The sequence below is a fragment of the Harpia harpyja genome, chromosome Z (assembly GCF_026419915.1).
Source record: "Harpia harpyja isolate bHarHar1 chromosome Z, bHarHar1 primary haplotype, whole genome shotgun sequence".
Lineage (NCBI taxonomy): Eukaryota > Metazoa > Chordata > Aves > Accipitriformes > Accipitridae > Harpia > Harpia harpyja.
Genome location: NC_068969.1, coordinates 60,271,091 through 60,286,827, shown reverse-complemented (window position 1 = coordinate 60,286,827; position 15,737 = coordinate 60,271,091). Strand labels below are relative to the sequence as shown.

The following is a 15,737-nucleotide window of genomic DNA, read 5'->3' as shown; positions in this document are numbered from 1 at the left end:
CCGTATTTCCCACTCCTCTGTCCCTCCCCTGATCCCCCTCTCCCTCGCTCCGCTGCTCTCGCCCTCTCACTCTGGTATGCTCCCCGGCGGGCAGTCCTGCCCCGGGCCAGGGTTTCTCCCTCCCTCCCTCCCTCCGTGCCTTTGCCTTCTCCTTCCCCCGGGCTGGGGCCGCCGACGGCCCCACTGCTCCCGGCTGCACATCCCACATGCGCACGGCTACACCGACCTCAGCATGCCCGCGCATTTAGGCGCACGCGCACTACTACCCCTCGTGCCCTCAGTCCGCGGGACTGCGGGCAGAGCCGTGCGCACGGCCCCAACTTGCCCTCAGCACCGCGTGAAATGCAAGCGCATGCGCACTTCCCCCCTTACCGTCATCCACAACACTGCGGGCAGACCCATGTGCATGCGCACTGCCCCCCCTTGCGGCCGCAGCCCACCGCATGCGCACTGTCCCGCCTAGCTTCACCAGGGCAGGCAGAGCGAGGCGCATCTGCGGCGTGGCGTTCTGCACTCACTGCACGCGCGGTAGCAACCTGTTTACTCGCCGCCCTCCCCCGGGGCTACCCCGCAGCACAGCCGCCACCCCCTCCCGCGAGCCCGCTGCGACGGGGCGTGTCTCCTGCCTCCCTGCGCCTTGGTAACAAAAGAAGTGACCGGCCGCAGCCGCCGTCCCCGCTGCTCGCTGACAGGCAGCACAGCATTTCTGAGGATCGGTGTCACTGGGGAGTGAGTGCGGCCCGCAGCTGCTCCGCGGTGCCTGCGCACCACCACTGCCACTCTGCGGCCACCAGCCCCCCGGGGAAGGACAGGGCAGCGGCCGGCGCACGGGCGCATGCTTGAAGGCGGTGCCCGCTCAGCCTCGGGAGCCCGTGAGCTGTTGCTCCTGCGCACCCCTACCGCCGGCGCAGGCGCGGTGGCGGGACCAGGTCGGCGCGCGGGAGCGGCTTGAGGCGCAGGCGGGTGGGCGCTGAGGGCGAGGGGCTGATGAGGCGGGCGCCGGCCTTCGGGGTGTCTTCTGCCTGCGGGGACCGTCGCTGCCGGGAGCCGGGGGAGCGGCAGAGCCACCCTCGAATGTGTGCCAGCAGCGTTGAGCCAGGCCTTTGGTGCACTTACTCGCAATTTAAAAACACTCTCACACCTGCCTCAGGGTACTCAGCGGCCCCTGAACGCACCCAAACCGGCCCCAGGGCACCAAGTACTCAGCTTCAGAGTCCCGAGTCCCTGCCTGCCTAACCCCAAAGACCCTGAAGTTGCCCCAGGGCCCTAAAACACCCCCAACCCTGCTTCACCCCCCCCCCAAACCTTCCTCAACAGCTCTTGCCCCCCCCCCCCCCCACTGCCCCACACCCTGCCTAAATGCCCCCAAACACTGGCTATGCCAGTAGCCCAAAACACCCTAAGCCCTGCTCCAGGGTGCACCCATTTACCTCCACATCCTACTTGAGTATCCCTGGTACTTTCCAATCCTGTCACAGTACACTCCCCAAACCTGTTTGAAGGCCCCCAAATACCTCCAAAAGCTCCTCAGAGAATGTCATGTATATATCATGAATACCTATGAACCCTACCCAAGTACCCCCAGAGTCCCCCAAACCTTCCTGACAGCCCCCCAAAATCCCAAACCCTGTTTCTGAGCCCCTGACACTCCTCCTCCAAAGACCCACAGACCCTAATTTCCCACAAAGACTCCAGAAACCTTTTTTCTAGGCCACACAACATCCACAGGTCCTTCCCAGGAGCTGCCAAACAACTCAAAACTTGTCCTAGGGTCCCCAAACCCTGCCTCCAAGACCCCAAAGACTTCCCCCAAACACCCTGAAACCTTGCTCTTGGGCCAGCAAAACATCTCAAATCAAATCCAAGTGCCCCCAAAGACCCACCTAAAATGGCTCAAGTGGCCCCAAACACCCTAAACCCTGCTTCCAAGCTTCTCAGATCTTTTCCAGGCCATGCCAAAGGATCCAAACACTGTCCCAAAGCTCCCACCAAATCCCAAATATCCCCAAACGTGCCATAGTTCTTGCTGGCTCTAAGAGACCTTGTACCCTGCCCATTTTTCCTCAAAGAACCCAAAATTTGCCCCAGGCCACCAAGCAAACCATGCCCTACTTCAAGACACTCAGAAACCTCCCCAAAACCCTACCACAGGACCCCAAATGCTGCCACAAAATCTCCTAGCAATGCTGAAAGCCCCACACCCTCCCTGAAGTGACCCTGAAGACTCCAAACCTGCCTCATGCTCCAAAATCCCCAAAGTGTGCCCCAGGAACCCAAAAATGCTTTCAGTTGACCCCCGCCCCAAACCCATGACCAGGGCTACTGAAGACCCTCAAGCCATGACCAATTGTCCCCAAAGATCTCCAAACCTGCACTAGGGACCCCAAACACCCCAAAGCCTGATTCACGTCTTTCAGAGATATTTTCCAGCCCCCAAATCTTGTTCCAGGTTCCCCCAAAGCCTGCCAAAATGCCCCAAGGACCCTAAAACCTGGCCCAGTGCTGGAAAAAAAACCCAAACCAAACCAAATCAAAACCAAAATGGTTTCACAGGCTCCTAAGATCTCTTCCAAACACCCCTGAACCCTGTCCCAGCATTCCCAGTCCCCCCAAACTGTGCAATTTCTCCCAAAGACCCCTGCATCCTGCTTTAGGTCACTTTAAGACTTCCCCAAACCCCTACCAAACTGTGCTTCAAGTACCCTATTTGCTCCACACAGTGCCCATATATTCCCAGCATCGCACAGTCCTGTCCAAGGGCTCCAAACCACCACCAAAACCTGCTTCAGGACCCTAAAAGACCTGAAACCCTATCTCAGAGCTGTCATCGGACCATGGACAACCCCAAACCCTGACTGCATGCCCCCACAATCCCCAAAAACCTATTCCTAGGCCACAATACAAATGCTGCTTCTAAGCTTCCCTACCCCAAAGACTCCCAGACTCTGCCACAGAGCCCCCACAAACATGACCCAAGTGCCCCCAAATACCTCCACACCCTGCCCCAGGGCTCCCAAAGGTCCCCATGCACTCTGCCCAAGTACACACAATCCCTTCCAATCTGGTATCAGGGTCCTGAAACACCCTGATAACTTGTTTCAGGACCCTCCAAGTTATCAGTCCCTGGACTCTGCCCAGCTGTCACCAATGAGCTCCAAACCCTGCCCCAGGGCTCCCCAAACACCCCTTAATCTAGCCCAAGTAGCCCCTACTGCCAAACCCTGCCTCAGGGCCCCCAAACACTGGGAAATCCTTCCCAAGAGACATGAAATACCCCCAAAACCCCCAATCCTGCTTCACAGCCCCTAGAGACTTCCCCCAAACCTGTCCAAACCATATTCCAGGCCCTGCAAAGATCCCAAATGATGCTGAAGTGTCTCCAGAGATGCCCAACCCTGCTTATTGCTCACCAAGACCTGTCCCAGGGGCCCTATATCACCCAAAACTCTTCTTCAGGGCCCTCAAACACCTTCCTCTGAACCTACCCATAGCCTGCCCAGCTGCAGTGTCCTGCCCTCCTGGGATGCTCACACCAACCCTGGCATCCCATACCTACGTCTCCCAGCAGGTGTGCCCCAGGAAGGGCTAGCAGTGATGAACTCTACCACAGAAGCACCTTGCTGCCTTGCAGGGGTCATGACCATATGCTCTCAGGGCCAGGTTCGGTCTAATGCTAGGCTTTTAGCCTGAGGGGTCTCCAGGGGGTCCTCCAGCACCAAGAAACTCTGGTCATATGGCTTTTGAGACTCCCCTTTGTGGAGGACAGCATGCAATGAGCTGGGGGTTTGGAAGGGAGGGAAAAGATCCTTCTGGGAGGGCAAGGGCAACGCAGGTGCCTAGAGACAGGAGGGGAATACCCCAGAGACTGCCCCCAGCTGCTCTGGCTGCCCTGGACCTCCTGCCTGTGCCTCCTCCTGAAGTGACCTCTGCCATTGCCGCGGCATAGTCTGAGGTGAGCCCTGGTGTGAGACAGAGCAAAGGCTGCTTTAGGGCCTGACCAGCATGAGCGCTCCAGAGCCCCCTGGCTGTAACACTGGCTCTTTGGGCAGGGCATGGCTTCGCAAACTGTCCCGAGGGGGACACCCAGCATCATCAGTCTTCTTGCCAGGCTTTGCAACCTGGAAGGGCAATGCATTTGAGAGTTGGGCATTCCTGCCAAACCCCCAGAGCTGGCCGCCTTTTCATTTTGGATTAGCTAATTCTGAGTAATTAGAGTCTGGCTTTTGCCAAAAGATGAGATCTCAGTCTTCTTTTAGTAGTGTGCAAGAGATGGGAATTGCTGAGAGCAGCCTGGCAAAGCTTTGCATGTACATGGGGGCAGGTTGCAAGCAGTGATTAGGAGCTGCGGTTTCTTGCAGGGCCAGGGAGGCTGCACAACAAGAGCTTAGTTCAATGCCCTGCACTAGTGCAGGGTTCCTGTGCAGGCAGCAGAGGGGCAGTAGGGTAGATGTCCAGTCTACACCAGTCATTTAAGAGCACAGCAAAGAGCAGCAGAGTCTGAAGGAGTGGATTTATGCCACATGTAACTCTGCTTAAGCTTAAAGTCTCTCCATCCTATTGACGATTTCAGCATTTTAATGTGATCTTTCTGCTAAAAGAGCATGTGCAACAGCTGCCTTCCCTGGACTTCAAGGGGGATTGTCTGAGGACTGCTTTCAACACAGAGTGTGCTGCTTTTCCACAAAAAGGGGTCACAATGGCTGTAAAGTTTTACAATTACCTGGCAGATTCTGTGGAACTTTTCCATAAATTTTATACATGATCACACATCCCTGCAGGGGAGACCACTTGGGCAGAGCCCACTTGGCTACAGCAGGGATGCTTGTTCTTGCAGCCAGTTGTGCTGATTGGAGAGCAGCTGTACCAAAATTTCTCCTCCTCTTTTCCTCCTCCTCTGCTCCCCTCACCTCCCTACAGTAGTGTGACATGGACAATAGTTTTAGCCATGCTTTTTTGTTTTAGGTTTGGAGGTTTCAAAAATTTCTTAAAAAATGAAGGCATTCACCAGTGGGCACAGCTTCACAGATATTGCAGTTCTTGTAGCTGTACTCACTTCCAGCCACTGGAGGTGGCTGTAGTCCTGCTTTCTGGCTGGGGACAGCAATGGCCTTGACAATAAAAGCCTTTGGGATGCTCTGTCTGACCCACAGAAGTGCAGCTACCACAGGGTCTTGAAACTACTGCAGAGTGATGGAGTGATAGGCTTAGGCAAGGATGCTTATGCTATAGCTGTTTAATTTTCAGATGTGTAACTTGCTAAATTTTATTTAAGTCTTTCTCCTCCAAGCAAGGTGTCATGGCACCCATTTTGGGGGAGGCTGGGGGATGAGCTCCCCAAGCTGTGTAGCATGCCCCATCCTTGCCACATCTGGAGGACTGATGGGATTGCACAGGGGGTGCACAGTCTGTGTTCTTGGTGCAAATGGAAGGCACCAAGTTGGAACAGGTCTAGGAAGTGCTGCCTGCCCTCACTATGGACAAGCAAGGGCCATGGGGATGAAGAGTGCTGGGCAGTGCAGGGAGTGGGAGGAGAAGCACTGGACATGCAAGGGCTACCCATCCAAATGGAGGGGCTGCTGCTTTGGCCACAGGAGCTGCCTGCACTGTGACAGCATGAGGGAGCCCAGGAAAGCTTGGGGACTGATAGCAGAGGAACAGCTTTTGATTGCCTCCCTTGCTTCTTTGAAGGCTCGCTGGTGGGACTGATCAGGGAGCCAAAGTCCCCGAAGACCTTCAGAAGACTGGCCTCTAAGCTCCTGCACCCCTGTGAGGCCACCACCTCAGGGAAGGAGGTCTGTTTGGGGAGCAGAGCCCCTTTGCCCCCTGCCCCAGCTGGACACTCTGCCCTGCTGCAGGTGAACAGGCCGCACGTCCCTGGGTGAAACTGGGAGGTCAAGGCCTGCCTCCCTCATGGGGTCCAGCTGACTTAAGAAGCCCCAGTCTGAGTGCCTTTGGCTTGTCAGTGCTGACACCAAGGACTGACCATTGGCAACCCTTCCTCTGCCCCCCATGTCTCCCCCTTGCATACTGTGTGCTCCCAGAAACAGCAGCCCTTGAGCAGGATCTCCCCTTTTCCCCTCACAACTTGCTTGGCAAGGGGAAAGCAGTCTAAGGTGAGGCTGCATGATGGGCACAGCAGCACCTCTCATGGCTTCTTTTCCTCTGTGTTTCCTCAGTGCCAGAGGAAACCCAGTGAAGGCTGTCAGGTTTCCCAAACTTTTCTGAGACCGTGTCCTGCAGTGACCTCCCAAGGGAAGAGACATGAAGACCTGTGAAGGAAAGCTTGGAGTGAATCAAGCAACCCAACCAGGACTGACGCTTGAATACATTTGTCTATCAGTTGGGGAATTTAAGATCTATTCCTTAACAACGCAGTTCTTGCTGTTGATTCATACTTACGTGATATTCATCATCCTCTATTCATTTGCCACCCTGTGGGTCTGTAGCTCTGTGCTCAGTAAGCTGCGAGTATCATGGAGCTGATGCCATCTCTTTAGCATGGCTGGCTACGGTCCTGAGTGGCTTCTAGTTACAAAGGGAAAGGTGATGAGGCTCAAAATCTCTTTGAGGAGAGAGGTCAGGACTTAAATGAGCTTGTCTTATCTCTTCTGATTTTCCTTCATCATGCCTGATGTTTTTATGTTATTGCCTTTCTCCCAAAATGGGGCGGAGGGCTCCTCTGTTTCTCACACTGTTTATCTTTGTTTCGGTTTTGCTACTGTGTATTCAGGATGTTTCTTATTTGCAGTTCCTTGTTCTTATCTTCTGGCAACATTTAGCTACTTGAAAACCTTCCCTCTGCACCTGCACCCATCTTTGCCAAAGAGACCAAGGGGGCTTTTAGCTCGAAAGAGCAGCTTTTGAGCAGGGAGAGGTTGTTTTTTGAGGGGGGGGAGCACAAACTAGAGCAGGTCACTTTTTAAAACTAAGAGTTAAGGCAGAATGGACAGGATGAAGCAGAGCCAAGTTTCTACAGAGTTTCTTCCTCCAGGCATCCTGTGTTATTCCCTCTTTCTCCAGGGGATGCACTTGATTAAATCACTCTCTTCTATTAAAGGACCCTGATGCAGCAAACTGAATAATATCCATCATATATTAATAAAGCCCTCAGTTCCTGAAGTAGGATGACAGAGTGTGTACATGAGGGAAACGTATCCAGGCAGAAAGTACTATAATAGATGTTTCAGCTAGTTAATATTTTTCCTACCACCCTTCTGGGATCCTTTCCACAAAACCTGCCAAGAAATCAAGTTTTGTTCCCATTTTGTAGCACATGTAGTTCCAGGATGTATTTTCTTCCATCCTATACCACCATCTGACTTGAGCCAAAATGGTTGAGGGAGCTGCCTGCAAATCAGGCAGACATGTGAACACATTGCAACTACAAGTAGGACCACTTGTTTTAAACCTGTGATAAAAATTCCCTGGGGAGTTTTAAAGCACTGGTTGCTTTTGGTGTTTATTTTATTTAAGATTGCAGAGTATCAGGCAGAACTTGGACATGCTAGCTGCTGCTTTACATACCTCCGAAGAGCTCCAGCCTCACAGAGCTCCAGAAAGCTAAATTGGTTTGCTTTCACTGTTAGGCCATGAAATCCTTGTGACAAACTTGATCCAAAGAGAGGTGTAGGTGAAGGTGAGGAGTAGACAACAGATTTTGAGGCTCTGGGGTTTGGAAGAAAATAAATCTCTATTTCAGAAAGGCATGAGGCACAAGAATTTTTTCTGTAGTCCCAAAGTATAATTGCTTTTGACTTTCAACCTGTATCTATCCTGCTTACTGAGTCTCTTTGCTCAGGGCTAAAGGTGTTTGAACACAGTGGTCCTAAAAAGGGGCAATAACAGCTGACAGGATGGCTACTCCAGCCATTGCCATAATTTGTTTTTTTCATGATGTGTTGCTTCCCCTGCCAGCTCCAGTCACTGCAATATTTTTATATCTATACAGTTTATACATGTGTTTGGGGTTTTTTCTACAGTATTTTCTTTCTTTTGAGGAAGCAAAAGGTACCTTCTGTCTTAAAGTTTCCCTGGATTTGTTTTTAACATTTTGATGACAAATCTGCTTTTACTTACTTAAAAAGACAGCACCAATGTTAGTTTGGTTTGGTTTGGGGCTGGGGGGGTTTACAGTGTAGACAACCTTTACCCCAATTCCAACCAGGGTGACCCAATCCTGTAGAGGCAGGCCTTCCTGTGCTGGTGTGCAAACACCTGTGGAGTCAATGCGGACTTTGCTGATATGTCCGCTGCCCCCTGTGAGAGGTGCAGCATGGGAGTACCAGACACTGACCCAGTACTCATCCCATGGCAGCACAAAGGATCTCACCTGAGCCTCTCTAAAGGTCTTTAATGAGGCAGCTGTACTCACAGGAGCATCCTTGGGGCTGCTTTTCTCCAGTACAGCCCCTGCCCCTTTTGCCTTCCTGGCACTTACAGCCAAGTCTGGCCAGCACAGGACAGGGCAGGCATGAACTGCTTGGTCATCAGACTGCAGCATACCTCACCCCCAGGCTCATGTGAACCTGACTTTCCTCTGCCAGCCCCATGCAGTCCCCAGGGGAGGCTGCAGAAAAAGGGCAGAGAGAGTTGGCTGTTCTGAGGGGCTGCAGGAAGCCTGTAGGGTTATCTCACTGAGCAGAGTTGCTCTAGAGACAGGTGGTGGTAGTGTCCTGCAGAAAACCTTTGGACTGAGCTGCTCCAGGGGCCTCAAGACTGGCTGCTGTGCAAGAGAAACAACCTTTCTTGCAACGGAAGTGTTGTCTTGACCCCAACTGTGTGCAGAATGGCAAGAATGCATATCCCTGCCTGTGTCAGAGGGCTTCTCTAGGATCCCCAACTGTGATGGGAGTTGTTGGCTGACCTTTATGGCCCTATCCTGTGGCTTTACAAAAGCAGGCGGCCTCTAGTGAGACCAGACCACAGCCAGGACCATTCACCTTTGCAGGAGGCTTTCTGCAGTACCAGTTTTCCAGTGACCCCTACAGACCTATTGTAGAGGCCTCTGCTGGGGTTCCCGGCGTCACAGAAGGCTTGGTAAGGCAGCCAGACCACTCTTTTGGTGGGAAGAGGACATGGGTCCACCCCCCAGCATACCAGACCCATGCCTTAACATCAAAATCCCTCTGTCCTGCTAAGATTTCAGCTTCACGCTTTCCACAGGCTTCCCAGGGAAAGGCACATCTAAATGTGAGCTGTGAGAGACAGACAAGTTATGCAGCCTTGAGAAGAAGAGTGTACAGTAGTAAGTTGACTTCAGCTATGGTGGTAATTACAGACTAGCACAGAAGTTTGAGCCTCTGTTGTTCTAAAGACAAAATGTGAATTTAGCTGAAGCAGCAGAAACAGCCGATGGTGCAAGGAGGTATTTGTGCGAGCTACTGGGCCTCACTGTTAGTAATGCCATAACTCCTCTATGGCATGCTGCCAGGGTATGACAAACTATATAGCGGAGGAGCTACCTGCTCCGCTACACATTAGGAATTCAGAATGAACCTCACACACCTATAAGTCTGATGCATGAGTAGAGAGAAAAATCTCCCCATTCAGATCTCTTTTATATGCGTGGATAAAGATGAGTGTGTCTTAGCTGGTGCAAGGCAGACTTTCTGACTAGGGCAATGGCAGATTTTGGAGACATTTGCTAGCAGTATTTCCTCACCCCTCTAACATATCCTTCAAAATAGAGCTAACTGTAGTTTAACCTACAGCTAATTTCACACTGTGATTTTAGGGATCTGAGATACCACTTCACATCATCATTTTGACCACAACTTAATGCACTTCTGGCAAATACAGAGACCTTTGGTTTGTGCTACATTGCAGTTCTGATGCACCCTTGCATCTATAAAATACTTTTTGAAGTTTAATATAGTGAGAAAAGGTTTATCTTTTCTTAAACCACCCTTTATTAAAAAACATAAGCATTTGTAAATATATAAAATTATAAAGTACCAAGTGCTTCTTGCTTCCCAGTACAGTAGGACTCAGGAGTAGCATGTAAATTTGGTGTTAATCTGTTCAGTGTATTAGGTCCAGGGCTGCAGAACTGACCAGCTAGTTTTGCAAAAGACAGCTAATCCCATTCCTCTGACAGGTCCAAACTGATCTTGTTTCACCTCAGGTTCAGACTTCCTTCCTGCTCCTTTTGACAGTGCTTAGTAGTGAGAGCAAGGCTGGAGCTGTAGGAACTAGCAGGCTCCCAAGAAGGATGCAGCTAGGTGTTTTACAAAGGGAGAGATTTCCAGTTGCTAATGGGGAAGATAATTCAGGCACTGAGAGAGCTCCTCCGTACAGTGTGCCTCAGGGGAAGTGCATCCTTTGCTTTGGGATCATCCTCTAGCTGGACTGGACAAAGCCAGTCACAGGTCCAACGTGCATCAAGTTCCCTTAATCAAGAAGTACTCAGATCTTCTTGCAAGATGCGTGGTATGAAGCATCACCAAGTCCACTGAAATGTTATAGGTTAAAAAGTTCTCAGGTTGTACATCTAGACCTGAACAACAAAGCAGGACACTGGACTGCTGTGGAAGTACTGTAAAATGAAAAATCCAGTTGTACCCATTGCAATTGTTAGGGTAACAACTTCAGATGGGATCTTTTGTGTCACTACCCCTCTCTTCTAATACTGAAGAACAGCTGTCAGCTGCAGAGAGAACTGGAAGGTGCTTGTTGTTGTTGTTTCTTACTTGGTCTTCCCCAAAAAGCCCCTATCATGTGCAGAAACTTATGACATATCCCTGCCTTCTCTAAGTGGTCACCTTTGCCAGTTCTGCCAGCTTCTACCATATCGGGCACCACTGTGTCATTCCGCAAAAAGTGAGCTGCCCTCTTAATGTTCCCCTACAGGAGAGCATGACTTGGCCTGGGGAGGGTACACTACCCTCATCTTACACCAGCATGTTCATCTTCTTGTGGAAAACTTAACTAACCCACTGGAATTGCAGGAGAGATGGAGAAACAACAGAAGCCCCAGTAAAACAAGCTTATCCTGCATGTCTCAGCATCTGGCAGAGAACCAGAAGGGTGAAGATTGCTGCCATATTTAACTTCTGCTGCTTACTGACACTTTCTTTTACAGGCAGCACTGCAGGTAGGGCTTTTCTTTTCTTGTTTGTAAGAGAGGACAAAGTGGCTCATTGTAACAGACTTGCATTATAGATCACATACCTACACTTCCCTGCTGCAATGGAAGGATACTGTAGCTCCTACGATTCTTTAGCTAAGATGCACAATTAGCTCCAGCCTTAGAGTGGAAGAGTTGTTATGATGTACAAGAACCACAGTCCTTAAACAGAGGTTTTCCCCTGGGTTTGTGACAGGCACAGCTTCCACCCCTCTGAAAGCTTCACCCCTGATACAAGTACACGAAAATGAAAAAATAGCTGAAATATGATATTCCTTTCCTCTGAAACATTTCTTTAACTTGAATCAAGTCAGCTAAAAATCCCTGTTACCTGCTTTGTTGTCCAGTCCCACTTTGACCTTTCTGGCAGCCTTTCTTACAGCCTGGACTCACAAATAAATACAAGATTGAGGGAAGCACAGCAAAGGTGCCCCAGTGACACCTCTGCTTTAGCCCTTGCTTGTTGTGCAACAGGACCTGAATATCCCAGTGTGCCAGCTGAGCATTTGCAGTCATGGTCCCTGCCCACAGGTCTGAGTCCTTCCCTTACTGGGCCCTTGGCATCCCCTTTTTGGCCTGGTTAGGCTTCAGGAACATTTGCTGTTGCTGTATCTTCTGCCTTGACCAAATCACCACTGTTTGTCTCAGCATGGAGCCGCTTGTAGTCAGTGTGGAAGAAGATGACGTAGAAACAAGCCATAGCACTACAGAGGCCAGCCAGCACCAGTACCGGAGCTGCAAAGAAGATACACTCTTAGACAGTGAATTCACAACTCCCCATGGGTGCAGAAGTCCAGAGCAAGTCTGGTCCCCAGCAAATGCACAGCCTCCCAACGGCTACCCCTGAGGACAGTGTGCAGCTCACAGTGGGGCAACACCAGATTGGTAACAGCCAAACCTTGTCTCATGTAACACTGGCATAGGAAGACGATTTGAGTGAAATGTGAAAGGTTTCCAGGACCCTTGTCCTCTATGACTGCAGAGGTTGGAGGTCTTACACCAGTGAGCACAGTGTGTTTGTGGGAGTGTGTGTTTCTGTGTACATGTACACGTTTCTGTGTTGGGGAGTGGTGAAGAAAGATACAAGAATCAAAACACTTGAGCTTTGTAAGAGAACAGATCCACACAGGTTGTGCTTCTTGTTATATCATCTGAAAGCGAAGCGTAGGAAAGGTTCACTAAGGATAAATAATCAAAGAAAAATTTGTGTTGAAAGAACTTTTTCTGAAGGAAAAAAAAAGTAAATCTAAAAGGCTATGCAACAAGGCCTGGAAGTAGTTACCTTCTCATTTCAGCAGTGCCTCAAATAAACACCTCCATCCCTTTCTCCACAGATGTCCTTGCATGTATCAGACCACAAAATGGGTAGGAATGGGTACCTAATCATGCAATCCAGCTCTGATCTGACGAGATGGAGAGTTGTGGGCTTTCAGACATGAAGCAGTCAAATTGCTTTTGGGGGGCAGTTATTGTGAAGCCTTTTTCTCTCCCAGCTAGTGGAGCTTGTTCTGGGGAGTTTCTGCTCAGCCAAGCAGGATATATTTAAAAGGTGTTTGCCAGTCTTTGTGTTACAGTGTGTCCCAGGACTTGGTGTCAGTATTACACAAATATGAACCAGCTGAGAGATCAAAACCAGGGTTTAGCCTGCAGTGAAAACACATTTGTGCTCCTATCCATCTCAGTTGCTGTCTCTTCTGACCAGCTAGGAAAGGAAGGGAAAAGTGGAATAAGTCAGAACAAAGCTGTACCAGCATGTTACAAACCCAGGCAGCTGTGTGTGCAGAAACAAGGGAAGTAGCTTTCAGTTAAGGCCTTTGTAGTCTTGGCCTCCCACACTGCAAAGCAGCACTGGCTGTGCTAGGTGGACAGTGTCTTCCCCCCAGCTGCTTTCTAGCTTGGTGAAGCTCAGATCTCTGCAGGGTTGCCATAAGAGAAATTTTAACCCAGAGCCAGCAGCAGCATTCACAGCACCTTAGAGGTCTTCCCTTTTCAATCCTGCAAGCCTGGTTTAGCAGGAGCAGCAAGGAGTGCACCGTCAGATTGGGAAAGGTGGCTAAGAGATGCTACAATAGGAATCAGTCTTGCAGGCTCCCTCACAGTGAGACCTGGAGGAAAATGGGAGGTATGTGGGGTGCAACCAAATGTCCAGCATCATTTCCCAAGACATACTTACTTGTCCAGTCCAGGGCTCCATCCTGATCAAGGGCACAGGTGGAGGACGGATCCTCAGAAACACGCATGGTGAGGGCTTGTAACAGAATCATTAAAATCACACCTTCAATCTGGCTGTGGGGAGAAACCAACATGCAGTCATGGTGCCTGCCCCATTCATCAGTGCTGCAGACAAGCTCAGCTTCCCCAGCAGCAAGAAAGTGAGGCCCCTTTCTGGAGCAGGGTCCTTCTAGCACAGAAAGCTACTGCCAGCTTCCTCTGGCCCAGGCACTTGGTTAACGGGCCATGGCTGAGAGGGTGTCCAGGTCAGCCTTTCAGCACACCCCCAGACACTGGGCCAGCATGGCAGAACCACTGTCCTCTGGAGGCAGGCAGGTGTTGAACTACAGCTGTCAAGGAGCTGAGGCTTAGTCACTGGGCAGAAACTCAGAAATAACTCTCACTGCAGGGCTGAGGATGGGAAAAAGTCAGGCTATGACTTCAGCCTTATTCATAGCTGGCTGGCAGCAGCAACAAAGTCCACAACCAGAGGGAAACAGCAGCCTTCAAAGGCAGTGTCTAATGCCCCTCTTTGATGTTTCTTGCTGCTGCAGCTCCACCTGACACACACACATGGCACCAGGCCACATATATCACTGCTTGGGGCTCCAACAAGTCATTCCTGCTGCAGTCCAGTGCCAGTCCTAGGCATGTAAATTGATCACGGGAAGGACTGTCACTGCCCCTTCTGTTGTGACCAGCTGCCAGTGATAAGCCACATCTTCCTCAGCAGAGCACTGAGACCTGACAAGTCCCTGTACTGCCATGGGAATGTGTGTCCCTCTCAGGCATACAGCTCCCATCTGCTTCAAAGGTAAGTGCTGCTGGGCATGGTTAAATCCTGCTTTGTGCCAAGCAAGGGAGACCTTCATCTTCCTTCCTGCATTTCTTGCACCAACTCCACATACTCCCCTTGCTTTAAAACCTTTAGCTCTTCAGCTCTATAGCTCAGCCAGCCAGCTCCCCCCATTGCCACGGTCATGTGCACAGCCATCAGAGAGAAGTTCAGCAGGATGGCTAGCACTGATGTCCATGTTCTTCTCTATCTGCACACATGTGTGTGTGTATTTGAATCCAAGCTCAGCTGCCAATTCAATTTAACCTGCCTGCTTACCTTGCAACAAAAATCAGGCCTGTAGATGTGCCCTCTCCCACAGGGTAGGAGCACTCCACAGCCAGCTCCATGGCAATAGGGTAGATGGCAAAACCGAAGAAACCAAAGAGCGAGCTGGTGATGGCCAGTGTGATGGCCCGATGTCTGAACCGAGAAGTCTGCAGGCAGAAAAGCAACACCAAAATCGCAGTGTCAGCACTGCTGTGCAGGAAGTCTCTGAACTCATAACCTGCAGGAAGTTCCAAGGGCTCATTGTTCTCACCAGTACATTCCCTACCTGTTCCTGAAATGTCTTTTTTACCTCCAACCCTCTAGAGTCAACAAATGGCTACACGATGGAGATTTATCTGTTGAAGGGGAGCAAGGATCAGCAGAATTACCTGAAAAGCATTGGTGTGGTTGTATTACTGTGACTTGACTTCCTGGTCAGTAACTTACCAGGAGTGTGCTCAGCGTATCTCCAGCACCAAGTGAAATACACACCTTCCTCCCAATGCAAGCTAACATTTCAGAATTGGTGTTTGCATTGGGTTATGTATGAGAATTCACTGGGTTGCTGCAGCTCAGTGATAAGGAAAACTATTCCTTATCATGTCAGACTGATGTTTGTAACATTGGGGTTTTACCACAAAAAAGACCCCACAAACCAAACAAAAAAACCACCTGAAACATTCACAAACCCTGGTGATAAGTTTAGTGCCTAGAACAGCCCTGTCCCTAAGTCTGGAGGAAAGAGCATGGCCTTGTCCAGCCAACACTAGTAAAGTCAAGGGCATAAAACCTGCAGCCACAGTGCTGGCACCTCCTTCCTTAACCATGTAATAAACCCCCACAGAGGACAACAGGTGTCTGTCCTGGCATGGCTGCAGCAGGCCTGGCCCAGCTAAACTGGTAAAGTCAAGGAAAAATGTGTGTCAAGGCATCAGGTGTATTTGAATGGGTGTTTTTTATTTTACTACTTTGAGCTAGTAGTTCATCTGTATGGAATGAAGGGGATGGAGGGAAGGGGAGGAGGGAAAGGTTTGCTTGTTGCTCCTAACACAGTCTCTTGCCTACTCTGTGCCTCACCTGAGCCCAGGCATGCTGATTTGTATTCAGAGCATCCCCCCAACAGATGCCAGCATACTAAAGGGGGAAATGCAAGGTCTGCTTTAGGCACCCTGTCCTACACAGAGAAAGGCATTGCATTTGTCTGTCTCTTCAAAGCAGAGCTAACATCACTGGGATCTTGGCCCAGGGGGAAGTGTGATCATGCTATATTGAAAGTCTGGATTTTTCAACACACAA

At 50.5% G+C, this 15,737-nt stretch overlaps 2 protein-coding genes across 4 annotated transcripts in view; both read right to left on the bottom strand.

The window, feature by feature from the left end:
- Positions 1–487: 487 nt before the first annotated feature.
- LOC128136658 (translation initiation factor IF-2-like) lies at positions 488–1,438 on the bottom strand. Its single transcript, XM_052776579.1, is given in 3 exon segments — positions 488–813; positions 816–1,141; positions 1,431–1,438. Coding segments are annotated over 3 exon segments (633 nt in total). The 3' UTR covers positions 488–514.
- Positions 1,439–3,290: 1,852 nt separating this feature from the next.
- SLC49A3 (solute carrier family 49 member 3) overlaps positions 3,291–15,737 on the bottom strand; it is a 31,736-nt gene continuing 19,289 nt past the window's right edge. The window contains exons 8-10 of one of the 3 annotated variants that reach the window (XM_052777121.1): positions 14,451–14,608; positions 13,299–13,411; positions 3,291–6,269 (exon numbers count right to left, since the gene is read on the bottom strand). In XM_052777121.1, coding sequence (XP_052633081.1) covers positions 6,109–6,269; positions 13,299–13,411; positions 14,451–14,608 — 432 coding nt within the window. In that variant the 3' untranslated portion in view covers positions 3,291–6,108. Of the gene's footprint in view, positions 6,270–7,446; positions 12,828–13,298; positions 13,412–14,450; positions 14,609–15,737 lie in introns of those variants that run through there. The other 2 variants (XM_052777123.1, XM_052777122.1) reach the window with 2 other exon arrangements.